The sequence below is a fragment of the Neofelis nebulosa genome, chromosome 6, assembly GCF_028018385.1.
Source record: "Neofelis nebulosa isolate mNeoNeb1 chromosome 6, mNeoNeb1.pri, whole genome shotgun sequence".
Classification (NCBI taxonomy): domain Eukaryota; kingdom Metazoa; phylum Chordata; class Mammalia; order Carnivora; family Felidae; genus Neofelis; species Neofelis nebulosa.
Window position 1 is genome coordinate 6896546 of NC_080787.1, and position 16372 is coordinate 6912917.

The 16372-nt window shown below is 47.0% G+C and overlaps 1 protein-coding gene and 1 non-coding gene across 2 annotated transcripts; one reads left to right on the plus strand and one right to left on the minus strand.

Moving 5' to 3' along the window:
* Nucleotides 1-2711: 2711 nt before the first annotated feature.
* On the plus strand, nt 2712-5299 carry LOC131515258 (putative vomeronasal receptor-like protein 4). The gene is given in 2 exon segments (XM_058736006.1): nt 2712-4136; nt 4138-5299. Coding segments are annotated over 2 exon segments (927 nt in total). The 5' UTR covers nt 2712-3263; the 3' UTR covers nt 4192-5299.
* Nucleotides 5300-8457: 3158 nt separating this feature from the next.
* Nucleotides 8458-8539, minus strand: TRNAS-GCU (transfer RNA serine (anticodon GCU)). Its single transcript has one exon. It is a non-coding gene; the product is annotated as a tRNA-Ser (tRNA).
* Nucleotides 8540-16372: the final 7833 nt, after the last annotated feature.

Sequence of the window (16372 nt, forward strand, 5' to 3'; positions counted from 1 at the left end):
TGAAGAGAAAATAAATAAATTTCTCAATTCTGATGACAGGGTGCAGTTTTGCAATTTGGGATAAGGTCCTCCCAGAAGTTGGGCTCCTAATGTCCTGTAGCAACTGGGTGACAAGGGCACTGTCTTCTTTCAGGCTTATGTTTCAAAAGGTGGCTCACAGGTCCTTGACAAAAACATTCTTGGGTTGCAAAACTGGTAAGCTTTTTATTTAGCTTTTAAAAAAATTTACATACATCTCAAAGGGGTTGAGGAAAAATTTATAATTTTTTTTTAAGAAAACACTCTTAAGAGAAGGGAAGGTGGGGTCTCTCTTTTGCACCAGCGAAAATTATTTTTTCTTTTGCCCTTAGAAGGCTCAGTGGGCAACGTATGCAGTCTTTTTTGTGTGCGACATTTTTAAAGTTTATGTATTTTGAAAGAGAGAGAGATCAGGGGAGGAGCAGAGAGAGAGGGAGAGAGAGAGTTCCAAGAAGGCTCCTTTGCTACCAGCAAGGAGCCAGATGCGGGGCTCAATCCCACAAACTGGGAGATCATGATCTGAGCGGAAATCAAGAGTCAGACGCTTAACTGACTGAGCCGTCCAGGTGCCCCACAACTTATGCCATCTATGTGTGCCTGCGTGTCCTCATTCAAAATTGGGGACGAAAATAGTGCTTATCTCAAAAGGCTTTTTATCACATGTACATCACATGTTACATAAGTATTTTTAGCAGGTTCCTGGTACACTATAGGTAATGTGAAAGAAGAGAATATTCAATGACGCTTGTTCAAGGCGCTAAGGCAGACTATTCAGGACCACGGTGGGAGGTACAGGGAAACACTGCTGTGGGATCTTACAATGATGGGGAAACACTGGGCTTAATTTGGAATACTGCTTCGCCCCTGGGCGCCGGCTTGCGGGGGCACCTCTTAACAGCCACCGGGGTGGCCGTTGCAGTGGCTGTTGGCAAAATCCCACTTCTTCGTTGCCGGGTTGCCGGGTCGTGAGGTGGGGGCCCGAGGCAATCCCCTGCAATTGGACCCTAGGGGTCTGTAGCCGAAAGCGCTGATCTCATCTGTCAGTTGAGAACACAAGCCGACAGGGATGCGCCTCCTTGGCTCAGCGGGTAGGTGTTAGATCCAGAAGGGGCTCCACGCACCCGTCTGAAGGGAAAAGGTGTCTGTGAAAATCGTTTCCTTCGACATTTCCCAAAACGAATCTGGGAGGACACCGTCCCTCCCTCCTCTGCCAGGGTTCGGTCGGAAACGAAGAGAAGGGGCTGATTGGGTGACACAGACACCGGTCCCAACTCTGACTCAGGGCTTTGAAATTTGGGGAAGATGAAAAGAAGGCTGGAAACTTGGGAGACTGTGGGTCGAGAGAAGCAAAACCAAACGGTTTTGATGAGGACACGGCAGGGCACTGAGCTGTGCTGAGTGCAGTCACTGTAACAGATTCCAGGGCTTTGACTAAACAGTGAATCTGTTCTGACTCCAGGAGGTTGGCTCAGGTGCTGTTCCTGCCATCAGGCGGGCCGTTTATTTCACGAGGCGCGAGGCAGTTGGGATCCTGTCACGCTTTCTCCGACAACGTGGCGCAGGCCTTGGTCTCCCCACGTGTCCGGGGGGGGGGGGGAGGACGCGGGGGCCCAAGGGCCACGACCGAGGTCCCCGGGTCGTGAGGCCTCCTGGTGCCAAACCCGGACAAAAGCCTAGGTTCAGGCAGCTCGTGCTGCCAGACGCCTTCCGGGCCACGGTCGTCCGAGCCCTTAAGGACTGGGAGCGTAGGGAGCGGGGTGAAGGCCTGTGGGCCGCCTTTCCAAGCACACAGGGCCCGTGCAAGCGCCGCGGTTCAGTCAGACCTCCTGGTTTATGTTGTCTGGGGGAAGCTGTCAGCAGTGTTCTAGCCACTTCTGGGTGAAAAGGGAGGTGGGAGAGGTTGGGGGCGAGAGCGTGCATTTTCACCCAGGCGCGAAGGGGGCCGGCGGGCTGGGACTGACAGCAGGCGCCTCAGTTCCCTTGTTAACCAGGGCGGGAGGACAGCCGCGGGACAGCTGACCGCTCAATTCCCTGCAAACACGGATTCCCCCAGGGCTCTTGAGCGAGTGTGACTGGCGCCATCACCCTTCGTGGCTGTGCTTCCTCTTTTCCTACCGAAGCGGCCCCAGCCCACTTGGCTACCCTGCCCACCCCTGGGAGTCCCTACTTCCTAAACCGCCCCTGTCTCAGGACAGCACCCAGTTCCTTGTTAGCTGGCTTCTCCTAACCGCCCCCTCCGGGGCGCCGGTAACACGCCCCGAAGGGACCCAGGCCTCCCCTGGGGTCTCCTCCGTGTCCTCAGCGGGACTCAGACCTCCTGTGCAGACCCCTGCCCCCCTGCCGGGCAGCATTCCAAGGTCCCCCCACCCCCCCCACCCCCCTGGGGCCTGCCCGGACTGCATCAGGTCTGATCAGAGCTCGTCCAGCCCACAGACCATGTCTGCACGTCTCTGGCTGATCCGGCTTTAAAAGTTGGGGTCCCATCTCCAAAGGCTACGCCGTCTGATTTGATGTTGAAACTAGGAAAACCCGGTGAAAACTTGCAAGCAGTGAAGTCACAGACTCAGTCTGGGCTTTCAAAGACAACTCTGGAAGTATTCGGGGCTGTGTATCAGAGCTATAAAGATGGGAATCGGGAGGCACACCAGGAAATCGTTACCCTCGTCAGAATGAGATTCGCCGCGGCTGCTGAACCTAACGGGCCCTGGGAAAGGTTGACAGGCTGAATGTGGGAACTAGAAAAAACACTGATGCAACGGGAGGTTTTCAGGCTCTCGTGGGGGGCCGTGGGGCGGTGAGCAAGACCCAGATTTCCTGGGGGTGGCTGATGGCGATGTCACGCGACAACTGGAAAGCACAGGGGGACGTCCGGTTGGGGGAAATGTTAGTTCCGCTCAGCACACGCTGGGATCGGACGTATCGGAGACACATAAACCGTGGAGCACGTAGTTTGTCTTCGCCGGTGTGGAGCGAGACAACAAAATCCGGATTGCCACTTCAGATTCTGTATTCTGATTCTCAGGGTCGCATCCGAAGCCACACAGAACGACCCGCCGGGAGCACTCACGGGGAAAGGAAGAGAGTTCTTCGGACCGAAATCTGCTCTGTCACATACACCGTGACTGTCCTCTGGGCACCGGAGGAGCCCTCTGATGTGCATTTTTCTTCGCAGATCCACCTGGGCCCACAGCTTTCTTCGAAAGGCTCTTGCCGGATTCAAATTTCTCTGCCCTTGAAGCAAAAACATGGTTTTGAACAATATCCGGGCAACGATTTTTCTCTTTCTCACCGGACCCGGCATCGTGGGGAACATCTCTGTGTTTGTGAAGTATATGTGCGCGTTCTTTTCGGGCACTGCGACGAAATCTGTACACCTTCTTAGCCTCCACTTGGCTTTTGCAAATACCGTGACACTTTTGTCCAAGGTAACGCTGAAAACAATAGCGATGTTTGGTGTGAGAAACGTCCTGGGCGACATGGGCTGTAAAGCGTTTGTGTTTCTGGAGAGGGTGGCCCGGGGCCTTTCGATCTCCACCAGCAGCTTCCTCGCCGTGGTCCAGGCCACCACCATCAGCCCCAGAGCCCCCATGCCTGCCGGCTTCAAGCCAGCATCCGCAAGGCACATCCTTCCCCTCTGCCTCTTCTTCTGGGTCCTCAACTCCTTGGTCAGCATGAACTTACTCTACTACGTCAGAAACACGAGCAGCCTAAACAGGTCACAAGCTAGCCACGGAAATAGCTGCTCTTACGTCCTCCCAAGAAGCCAGGTCATGAAGTGGACGTTTCCCATCCTCATGGCCCTGCGGGATTTCTCGTTTCTGAGTCTCATGGGCTGGGCCAGCGCCTATATGGTGCTTCTTCTCCACAAGCACCACAGGCAAGTCCTCTACCTTCAGAAATCCAAGATCCTCCACCAGACCCCCCCCGAGAGAAGAGCCGCTCACAGTGTTCTCCTTCTGATGCTTTGTTTTCTTTTATTTTATTGGACAGATTGTCTTCTTTCTCTGGGCTTAAATTTCTCCTTAGAGAATGCTTCTTTCGTATTAAATATTCAAGAATTTCTAACTCTTGGTTATGCAATTCTCAGCCCGTTTGTGCTGATTCACAGAGATGGACATCAGGGTGGACGTTGGCACTCTAAATAAAGCTGGAACAACTCTGTTTCTTCACTGATGCCTTCAGTAGGGTCATTTGAAATACCCATCAGTCTTCCTGTGCTGTGTTTAAAAAGAAAACGGAACATCACTTCTGGGCCTTTTGGCTAAGATCAAGCGTAAAAATACAACGGACGTGGGGAACTTGAACATATAACAAATATATTAAAGACAATGGAAGTTATTCTCATACAACAAACTGGGACCTTCGGCCCTGAGCTGACACAGGAGCCCATACAACAGGGACTGAATCATTTTCTCATTTTCCATCTTGTCACCCTCAAGAAGTCATTTAAAGTCTTATGTTGGTAGGGCACCTGCGTGACTCGGTAAGTTAAGCATCTGACTATTCGGCTCGGGTCATGATCTAGTGGGTCATGGGTTCGAGGCCCACATCGGGCTCTGCGCTGTCAGCACGGAGCCTGTTTGGGATTCTCTCTCTCCCTCTCTCCCTCCCCTGCTCTCTTTCTGTCTCAAAATGAATAAAGAAACATTACCAAAAAATTCTCATGTTTGTCAGATGGCTCTTTCACCACGAACACTCCAGGAGTAAGAAACGAGAAAAGAAAGCAATTTGGCAAACTTAATCAAAATTACCGGGTAATGTACCCTTTGTCCCAATAATTTCTCTTTAGAATCTGGTCCTATAACTATAATTGTCTGCATGAGGATTACACTAAGAAAAATAGACATCCCAGAGCTGTTTTTAAAGAACAACTTAAATACGCAACCAAAGATTCTATATTTCTAGTTAGTTGAAAACATCCATACATCCATAAATATCCATCCTTACAAAGGGGTTTTATGAAATTCATGAAAAAGTGAACAAGTGCTAAATGTGCTGATAGAGTTTGACATCCATGGTAGATTTTGATCGATAAAAGAAAAGCAGTTTCAGAGCAATAGCATTCACATGGGAGTAAAATATATTTAATTTGATGTTACACACACAAAGTATCTCTGCAAGAATAAAAAGGAAACTGTAAGAGTGGTTACCTGTTTTGAGAGAAAGCAGGTAAATGGAGCCATAGTATGAAGAGTTTCATTTTCTATCTTTCTGTGCTCTCTGATTTGCTACACATGGGAATGTATCTTTGTACAGGAATAAAGAACCTGAGTTTGAAAACTATTTGCGGTTTTATTCCTAGACATCATTTGTTAGCGTCCTGGTGCCCTCACGACGCAATCCGTCTCTTTATTACCAAAGGGCACAAAGTAATCTGCCTTTCCATTAATTAATGTATTTAAAAACATTTTTTCAATGTTTATTTCTGAAGGAGAGAGGGACAGAGCCTGGGGGGGGGGGGGAGAGGCAGAGAGAGGGAGACACACACACACACACACACACACACACACACGGAATCTGAAGCAGGCTCCAGGCTCCTAGCTGTCAGCACAGAGCCCGACGCGGGGCTCGAACCCACGAGCCGTGAGATCATGACCTGAGCCGAAGTAGGACGCTCGACTGACCGAGCCCCCCAGGCGCCCCTGGCATTCCACGAACTCAAATGAAGAACTTAGTTCTTGATTTCTCAAACTGGAATTAAATATACGTATTTGGCTACAACGCGTAGGTCTGGCAATAAGATTTCCGATGAAGCCACTTTGAAAAATATCTGGTATTTTTTCTTTCTCATATATGTGTGGAGTGCCAAATCCTCGAAATGATATAAACTGGCTCTCACTCCATGTTAAAGACTTCTGTTTACCATATTTCAATATTATTTACGTATGCATGTGGTTATTTTATTCCCGTACCAAATAATGGCGATTGCCTATGCCTACTTCTTTGGGGCTTCATTACACCACGTCCACACAGCTTCAATAACTTACTTCTGTTATTACGTTACACTGCAATTTTTTTTTTTTTTTTTGAGCTTACGTTCCTGACAGTATTGTGAGTGCTGGAAGGCCTCTGTGTGGAGCACTTGCTAAACTTCAATTCTTCCCATATCTGCGTAGAACAGAGGAAGCTTAGAGCCTTGACCAGCTCTCCAAGGACAAGCGTGTGGGCCACGACGGATGACACGGGGGTGGCAGTGAGAGACGAGCCGGGGTCCCCGCTCAGAGAGGCGTCTGTGATGCACGGTCTCCTCTGGCGCATTCGGCCTGAGCCCCAGAACCTCTTACGTCCGTTCCCTCCCTGTCTTTCCTTGGATCCCGTCCATTGTGAGTTGGCCACCACTCCCCGCTCCCTCGGCGATCCCCCTAGCACTTCCAGTGGCTGGTTTTGTGGACGTAAGCCCCAGGCTAGCCTCTGAGACTGGCCGGACAGGAGCGCTTTGCTCAACTAGCCAGAGCCAGACAACCCTCGGCCTTCCAGAAGTATGCACTGAACACCAGAGAATGAGTGGGTGAGCCAAAATGGTACATCCCACAGGACGGGTAAGTGTGTAAGATAAAGTTCTTTTCCACTTGCTCTCTGGGACAAGCATTAAGAGAACACAGAGGATAAGAATCACTTGTATGAGGTTGAGGGACGAAGGACGAAAACCAAGGGGAAACTGGAAAGGAAGGTCGCAGTCGGCAGGCGCCGCCACCTCTGGGTGGAAAAACCCACGGCTTCACGACGCTACGGTCACAGCGCACCGGGATGCTATGTCACTCACGGTGCTACCGTGCAGTGGAGTACCTTAATTTTTAAAAAAAAAAAATTTTTTTTAACGTTTATTTATTTTTGAGACAGAGAGAGACAGAGCATGAACGGGGGAGGGGCAGAGAGAGAGGGAGACACAGAATCGGAAACAGGCTCCAGGCTCTGAGCCATCAACCCAGAGCCTGACACGGGGCTCGAACTCACAGACCACGAGATCGTGACCTGGCTGAAGTCGGACGCTTAACCGACTGAGCCACCCAGGCGCCCCTGGAGTACCTTAATTTGAGAGGAAAGACTTTTCTTCGGATCGGTTTTTCACAGACGACTGGATCCTCTGAAGCCTAGCGTTTCATCAGAGAGTCCTAAGGTCAGATTTCCTTTCCCATTAATGCATTTTCTTCTTCTCTTCGCTGTAAAGAACCAAAGGCTCTCAATGTAGTCACAGACAGGCCAATGAAGTTTTAGGTGGTAACTTACCAGGGGATGTGGAGGAGATATTGGCGAGTTTGTTTCCTGATGATAGAATAGTTGCCCATAAGACAAATTGGAAGGAGCGGACAGAGAGGAGGCTACGGGCAAGGCCAGACAATAGAGGGGACTTTTGAAGATCTGAGATAAGCCTGCAGATATTTTTACATTATTATTTCCAATCATCGATGTGTTTTTAAATTGCTATAATCAAATGTCTTTAAAAAAAGAAGAAGAAGGAGAAGAAGGAGGAGGAGGAGGAAGAAGAAGAAGAATTATTACTTCAGGGGGCTTGGGTGGCTCAGTAGGTTAAGCATCAGACTCTTGATTTAGGCTGAGGGCGTGATCTCACGGTTGGCGAGTTCAAGCCCTGAATCAGGCTGTGCACTGACAGCAGAGAGCCTGTTTGGGGTTCTCTCCCTCTCTCTCCCATTCCCATGTTCTCTCTCTCAAAAAAAAAAAAAAAGTTAAACATAAAAAGATTTTGGAAAATTCTTGAAGATAATAGTTTTTAAACAGAAGGCAAGGTAATTGTAAAAACGAGTTGAAATTTGAGGAGGAAACATTTTCCTAAATGGATACACCTCAAACGTCTATCTAGAACCTATATTCTAGTGTTCTCTAAACATAAAATACTAAAATAATACTAGATTTCCATTGTATTGAGAATCTGGCTTACTCAAGTATGAGCGGTAACACTGTAAAATGAAACAAATTTGGACACTGGTCCATTTGGAAATTGGTCAATTGCCAAAAAAGATTCATAAGGTTCAAGCCTTGGACCAATCAATTCTCCTAATTATGAATGGGCTAAAAACAAAAGCTCTTCAAGGAATATGGCTAAATATCAAGAGAATATATTAGACAGGGTGAAAATGAAGAATAATATCCGCTCTAAAGAATTAAGGTCACAAATGCAGGAATACTCCCTTAAAGAAGAAAGGGGTAAGTGGCAGAATTTATACAGTAAGGGTAAAGACAACCTTCTCCAGGGGAAGCTCAAGAACAGCGGGCAGATTGCTTTCTTTTCAAGCTTATTTATTTAAATAATCTCTACACCAACGTGGGGCTTGAACCCATGATCCCAAGGCCTGCAGCCCCCTGCTCTGCCACTGAGCCAACCAGGCGCTCCTCCGACTGGCACTGGAAAGGAGCTGGCCCCAAGCTGGAAACGCCAGAAGGAGACTCAAAAAAAAAAATCGTAAATCAAAAGCACGCAACCGACGAAGGTGGGACTTGAACCCACGCGTGCAGAGCACAATGGATTAGCAGTCCATCGCCTTAACCACTCGGCCACTTCGTCCCCACGCGCTGCCGTCTGGGGTGCTTTACCACAGAGTTGACACTCGGGAGCTCCCGGCTGTCCTGGACGCAGGGGATCCAGGAGGCGGCTCCGGGACGCCCGGGAGACCAGCTCCGGCTCCCACGCGAATGGACCACGACCGGACTGGAAAAGTCGCGACGCGAAAAGCAGGCTCAGCTCCCCCAGGAGTCGCGACGGGGGCGGAGCCGGGACGCAAGCACCTCGGCCTGGGCCTGGGCTCCCCCCGCGCGGCTGCCTGGCACCTGTCTGCGGTCCCCCTCCCTGCGGTCCGAGGGCGCCACCCACCCGAGCCAGCCGCGGGCGGGGGCTCCCAGAGCCGGTCCCCCTGGTGTGGACCTCGGGGAGCCTGGCGAGTCCGGACTCCGAATTCGCGGCTAAGAAGACAGTCCGGAAGCTTAGACGACGGGCCCCAGCGGGGCCGCGCTGCAACTCTACCCCGTGTCGTCACCGCCTGGACCCTGCAGGGTGAAACTGCGCAGGGCAGAGCCCTTCACTCGCGGGGCTCTCTCCCCGCTCATCCCAGCAGAGGAGCCGCGACTTCCGATTCCCCCCAAAGCCCCGTGTGCTTCTTGGGTGATCTTCGGGGGGACAGGTGGCCCGACTTGCGCCTCATTTCCAAAGGATGCGGTGCAAAAAATGTTGCGACTCATCCCTAGCGAGTTCAAGCAAAGGGTAGGGGTGGGGGAGATTTTTCAGCTTCTTGTTTCCTAAGCGCAGGTGAACGAACAAAATAGGAATTCTGACTAATCAGAATGAATCATAAATGCCTGGAAAAGGAAGACAATATTGAAGGTTAATATTTATTTTTCTTTCCAAGTTTTTACTTAAATTCCAGTTGGTTAACAGTGTGAAATAGTTTCAGGTGTAGAATTTAGTGATTCAACACGCACATACAGTACCCAATGTTCATCACAAGTGCCCTCCTAAATCCGTATCACCTATTTAACCCATCCCCCCCCCCACCACCACTTCCTTTCTGGTAACTATTGGTTTGTTCCCTTTAGTGAAGAGTCTGTTTTTCATGTTTTCCTCTCTTCCCTGCACCCCATGGCCATTGGTTTTATTTCTTAAATTCCACATATGAGTGATATCATATGGCATTTGTCTTTCTCCGACTGACTTATTTTACTTAGCATAATACTCTCTCTAGCTCCATCCACGCCATTGCAATGGCAAGATTTTATTCTTCTTTATGACTGAATACTATTTCAGTGTGTGTGTGTGTGTGTGTGTGTGTGTGTGTGTGTGTATGGAGTATTACTTGGCAATCAAAATGAATGAAATCTTGCCCTTTGCAACTACATGGATGGAACTGGAGGGTATTATGCTAAGCGAAATTAGTCAGAGAAAGACAAATATCATATGACTTCACTCATATGAGGACTTTAAGAGACAGAACAGGGAAGGGAAATAAAAATAATATAAAAACAGGGAGGGGGACAAAACAGAAGAGGCTCAGAAGTATGGGAAACGAACTGAGGATTACTGGAGGGGTTGTGGGAGGAGGGATGGGCTAAATGGGGAAGGGGCACTAAGGAATCTACTCCTGAAATCCTGTTGCACTATAAGCTAACTAATTTGGATATAAATTAAAAAAAAATAAAATTAAGAAAAAAATAGAACTACCCTATGAAGGTTAGTCTTGAGCAACTTTTCTAGAGGTGGCCAAGAGAGAGGGTGTCCCAGACTGAGGAAGGGGCCTGAGCAAAGGCAGGGAGATTTGCAGTACTTAGGGGAATGGCGAGGAACCCCAGGGAGTTCATGCTCTTGGGTCACACCTCCTCCAGTCCAGTATTTGCCTTGGGGACTATTCATTCGTATTGAATTGTTTTTTATTTAGAGATTATTTCAAACAGAGGAAAGTTATGGGGGTATGGTTGGAGGAATAGATCTAATTTTATCTTTTTTCCAAATAATTATAGCATTGGTTCAAAGGCCTTTATTAAAATCTTTTTCTCTGCGATTTGAAATACCAGTTTTATTTTATACTGAATTTGTGTATGTAATTGTATCTATTTGTGAAATTTCTATTCAGCCCACTGTCTGCCTATCCAGGCCCCAGTACCACACTGTTGAATAGAGATGTTTCATTGTATACCTTAATGAAGAGAGCCAGTTTCCTTTAAAGGTTTTCTTTTGGGTATTTTCCTAGATATTCCTGTGTCTTTATTTTTCCTCTAACTTTATGATAAACTTTTCTAGCTGCATTAGTAAGTTCATTGGACCTTTTAAGTGGGGCCACAATAAAGTGACAGATAGCCTTCCTCGAACTTTCTGTGCTGCCGTCATGGTGCCCCTGAATGTCCTGGCAAATGCTCACAAGACAATCTCGAAAGGAGAGGCAGACACCAGGTCCTTATTAGGCCCTGTCCCAAAGTCATTGTCCAGTTTCTAACTGTGATGGGTAGTTTCACTGGCGAACTTGAGATCACTGATGCTTCACAGAGCTGCGTGGAGAGCCTGTGAGGGTCCTGGAACCCTGCGCCCTGGGGTCTCCTCTCCACCCCCCACCCCCAGATTCCGCTAGGGCGGGAGAGACGCAGCCCCAGCACAGTCAGGGGGAGTGGAAGGGGGATTGGGGGCAGGGGATGCCAGCTTCAGTTGCCACCCCAGAGGGAGGCCAGAGGGTCGCAGTCCCGGGAGCTGTCACCACGCATCCCCAGCCTCCTCGTCACGTGTGTTCAGGTGCCTTCTCCTCAAGGCCGAAGGAAGGTGGGTGTTGTGGCCGTGGGCAGGGCTCCTCTCCACCCTCACACCAGCCTCCCTGGTCTTCACTCTTAGGATGCGAAGACCTTATCCAGGCTTTTCCACCTGTCCCACTGGAGCTTAAACTCTCCCCACACTACTACCCTCAGCCTGCGACTTAGCCTGTGTCAGGTTCCAGGCAAAATAATTTCCTGGACGAGGAGCCCCTAGTCCCCTTCCAGAGACTTGCAAGTCCAGGGGTAAAGGTGTTAGACCCTCAGTAACTGCAAACAGGGCAACAACTCGCTGAGCCATGTGACCTCTTGAGCCCTTGTTGAGATAAGGTCAAAGTCAGGTCCTCGCGGATCTCAGCTCTGTATACACCCCCGTGAACTCCCAGTGGTACCCCCAACTTAACCCAGCTTTGGGAAACCACCCGGGGGCCCCTGCATGATATACTTAACACACAATCTTCTCTCAGCCTCAGGTGTACAACATAGTGATTCAACACACAACATTAACTGATTACGTTCACCATGGTATCAGGGCACGGTTCTCGGAACCCCGAAACAATTACAGTGGTGACATCATTGATCACAGATCACCACAATAAATATAATAATAATGAAAACGTTTAAAATATTGTGGGAATTACGAGGATGAGACACAGAAACGCAAAGTGGGCAAACGCTGTTGGAAAAATGGCACCGACAGACTTGCTCCACAGCGGGCTGACACAAACCTGCAATTTGTAAGAAATGTAACAAAGTGAAGGTCAGTCAACGAGATGGGCCTGCAAATAGGACAGCTCCACCACATTGTGATCTAACTACTGCTGAATGTCCACCGCAAGTACTTTTTAGTCACCCCCATTTTTTATATCATAAATATACGCTATTTTGTTTGACTAGTAAGTAATTGGTAATAAAGAGACGGATTGCGTCGTGAGGGACGCAATTAGTCACCCCCATTTTTTATATCATAAATATATATTTTGTTTGACTAGTAAGAATTGGGATTCTCTCTCTCCTTCTCTCTCTTCCCCTCCCTCACACGCACACACACTCTCTGTCAAAATGAATAAAATTTAAAAAAATAATAAAAAATAAAAATTAGGGTTATTTGTATGCATCATAGACGCAGACAAATAAGGTTCACATCAATCAAAATTTCCTTACATACGGTATATCCTAACATTTTTCTTTTATTATCTTTTTTTATGCTGGCACAAGAAAAAAAAATTCCTTTAACATAAATTTAGCACAAAATGAAGGATGAAAAGACCACATGTCCCTCTCAATTCACACAGAAAAGACATTTAACAAAATTCAATACTCTAGAATGATAAAATAAAAAAAGCACCTTAACAAACTAGAAATAGGAGGAAACTACTTTAGCATAATAAAGGTCATATATGAAAAACTCACAACAAACAACATACTCAACGGTAAAAGACTGAAAGCTTAACCTATGAGATTAGGAACCAGATAAACATGTCTGCTTTCATCACTTCTATTCAACACAGTACTGGAAGTACTAGTTAGGCAACAAAAAGAAATAAAAAGCATCTAAATTGCAAAGGAAGAAATAAAAGTATCCCTGTGAACAGACTATAAAGTTTTGTTTGTGAAAAACTCTAAAGACCCCACAAATAATCCTGTTAGAACTAATGGGTATAGCAAAGTTGCAAGACACAAAATCAACACACCAAAATCAGTTATTTCTATATACCAACAATGAACAATACAAAAAAAAGAATTAAAAAACACAATTCCATTTCAAAGACCATCAAAAAGAACAAAAATACTTAAGAATAATCTTAACCAAAGAGGCAAAAAGTTCATACACTGAACATAAAAACAATGCTGAAAGAAATTAAGGAGACATAAATAAGTGGAAAGACATCCCATGTTCATGGATGGGAAAACTTAATATTGTTAAGATATCAATACTACCCCGAAACTAACAGATTTAATGCAAACCATATCAAACTTCCAATGATGTTTTTCACAGAAACAGCAAAGTACAACCTAAATTTCACATGGAATTTCTAAGTACTCCGAATAGCGAAAAGCCATTTTGGAAAAAGGAAAAAGACAAAGTTAGAGATGTCAGACTTCCTGATTTCAAAACTGATTACAAAGCTATGGCAATCAAACAGTATGGTACTGGAATAAAGACAGACATATAAACCAATGGAATAGAATTGAATAGAGAATGCAGAAATGTACTTTTGTTGCATCCACGCGACTCCTGAAACAGAATGCTACGGGCACCAGTGACAGTTGCAACAAAGTTTATTACAATGAGAGGCAAGGCAGACCGATCGGGACCAACACTCTTGATAAGAGTGTGGCCTCGAACAGCCGGGGTACAGAGTTTTTAAAGCCAATCACATCGTTTTATCATTATCTGGGAACAGAACAGAGAAACAGTTCCCAGATGAGTTAGAAACAGTTATCGAATGAGGTGATTATTTTAGACTTTCTGCCGCTAAGTTGCAACCAGTGGATCTCTTTGACCTTGTCTCTGACGCTCTTTTTTGAGGTTTTGTTTCCTTCATTGGTAAAGCCTGATTCACAAGAGTACGAAGTATGATTTACAAGAGTAAAAGCAAGGCTGTTATCTTTTGACCTTCAGTGTTAGAACAAAGTTGTTATCTTTCAAGCTAAGCGTTAGTCCTACAGTACAATTTAACCCTTACATTTCCCCCTTTTCTTGTCAGTGAATCAATCCCTTGATTCATCATTAGGAACTAAGGGGACATAGTTGGACCTAATCATAATTTTTATTTTATCAATTCGCCTTTTGACAACTGTACTAATCAATTGATAATGCACGGGCCAATAGTTAACCCGAGAAATAACAATAGCAGTGGCCCAGCTAAGGTGGTGAGTAGTGATGTGAGCCAGGGGGACCAAGAGAATAAACTTTGAGCCAGTTTTTGGTCTTGATCCCTGTGTCTACATTTATAAAGTCCCCCATGAGTCCCCCACACTTATCATTATATAAACCCAGAAAATGTAAGCACCAGCCCTGGCACCTTCAGTTATCCAGCCTTCCTGGTTCTTACCTAGAGCTGGAAGCCCAGCCCACTTAAGATTTCCCAGCACCGGTACATTAGACCCGGCCTCCATCCTGCCACTTTTCTTGCCCACCACCTTTCTTTTTCTACTTTCAACACACCTGTCTCCTACTTCCTGGTTCCTTCTCTAAATTACACACTTCTCTTGCCAGGCTTAGCGTCTCCTTCTCTCCCGAGACAAAGTGCCCTCAGTGGCTTGGCGTAGAGGCATGGACAGCCATGGGGAGTAGGTGACGGTGCCTAGCAGAGGAGTTAGGACGCCCACCGTCAGCCAGACACAGGCGTGCAGCTGTGAACACGCAGCCATATTGGGCTGGCCTGGGCACCACGTGGGCATTCCCTCCAGCGACCTATGCAACCCAGCCTGTATGTGAACTTGGATTCCTTCCTTCCCTCATCACCAGCGGCTGCATGTTGATGTCACAGGAGGGTGGGAATCACAAGCTTTATCTACTTTAAACAGTCACACATCTCATCAACAGTCTTAGAAGCATTACAACCTTCACAGAGATTTTCTTTCCTTGCTTCTTGGTGACAAAGGAGTGGAGGAAGGAGATGGGGCACAGACAGACAGACAGTGCCTCTGCTTCCCTGGGAACTGAGGGCAACCCATAACCCCAAACCGAACACAGGTTTAACTCTGCAGGATTGTCCATCTGAGCCACCTGTGTCCTAGAGTCATGAAAAGCTCAGCAGATGGGCAGGGATGTTCCATTCACAGCATTCATCCAATTCAACAAAGAAAGCCATTGTCTTCCTCCAAGGATTTTGTGGGTTCAGGTCTGAAACGGTCCCGGATTTACAAGTTCCTGGAGCAGGAGAGCGTCTCTCTTTTCTCCAGCACTCCCGCCACCCGAGTGCCACGGAGAAGAGTATCTTACCTTCAGGATCCTGAAGCCACTTTTGTCCCGGCATCTTACTTCCCCCTTTTCTTGAAATTCACTGCAAATCTTTAGGAGTGTAACTGGGCTCCGGTGGAAGCAAGGGCTCTGTCAAGATCGGTAGCTCCAAGGCACTTTTGACTTGTTTCTTCCAAGTTTTAGGGCTTTTGTTAGTGCGATGAGCTCTGTGTGCTGGGCTGAAGTTTCTGGGGGAAGGGTCTGTCATCACTGCAGCGCTGGCATCCTTTTGCCCTTGAGATACAAAATTACTGCCGTTTGAAAACATGCTGATATCAGGGTCCTGTAAGGGAATGTCTGTAAGATCAGAGCAGAGGGACGAGATCATTGCCAAGGTTTCTGGGCAAGAGTGCAGAGGGGCCAGCCGCTTAGTCCCATCAAGATTCTTATTCTGAGCTCCAGATGGGCTGCCTTTGAGTACTAAAAGTACAATTTAACCCTCACACTTCCACATACTTGGTCAAAAGATTTCCAACAAGAGTGCCAAGATCATTCAATGGGGAAAGGACAGTTTTTTCAGCAAATGGTGTTGGGAACACTGGATATCCGCATGCAAAAGAAGGAAATGAGACTCTTATCTCACACCACAAACAAAAATTAACTCAAAATGGACCTAAGACCTAACTTTAAGGGCTAAAACTATAAAGCTTACCAAAAAAAAAAAATAAGACAAAACTCCATGACACTGGTTTTTGCAATGATTTCTTGGATGTGACTTCAAAAACATAGACAACAAAGATGGACATTGGGGCGCCTGGGTGGCTCAGTCGGTTGGGCATCTGACTTCGGCTCAGGTCATGATCTCGCGGTCTGTGCTGACAGCTCAGAGTCTGGAGCCTGTTTCGGATTCTGTTTCTCCCTCTCTCTCTGACCCTCCCCCGTTCGTGCTCTGTCTCTCTCTGTCTCCAAAATAAATAAATGTTAAAAAAAAGAAAAAAAGAAAAGATGGACATTTCTCCAAAGAAGACACACAAATGGCCAATAAGCACGAAAAGAGGCTCAACATCACTCAGCAACAGGGAAAAGTAAATAAAAAGCATCCTAGCATACCATTTCACACTCATGAGGATGAGCATTACTAGAGAAAGAAAAATTAAAGCAAAATAATAAGTGTTACACTCAGACCCGGGTCTGGGCCATGAC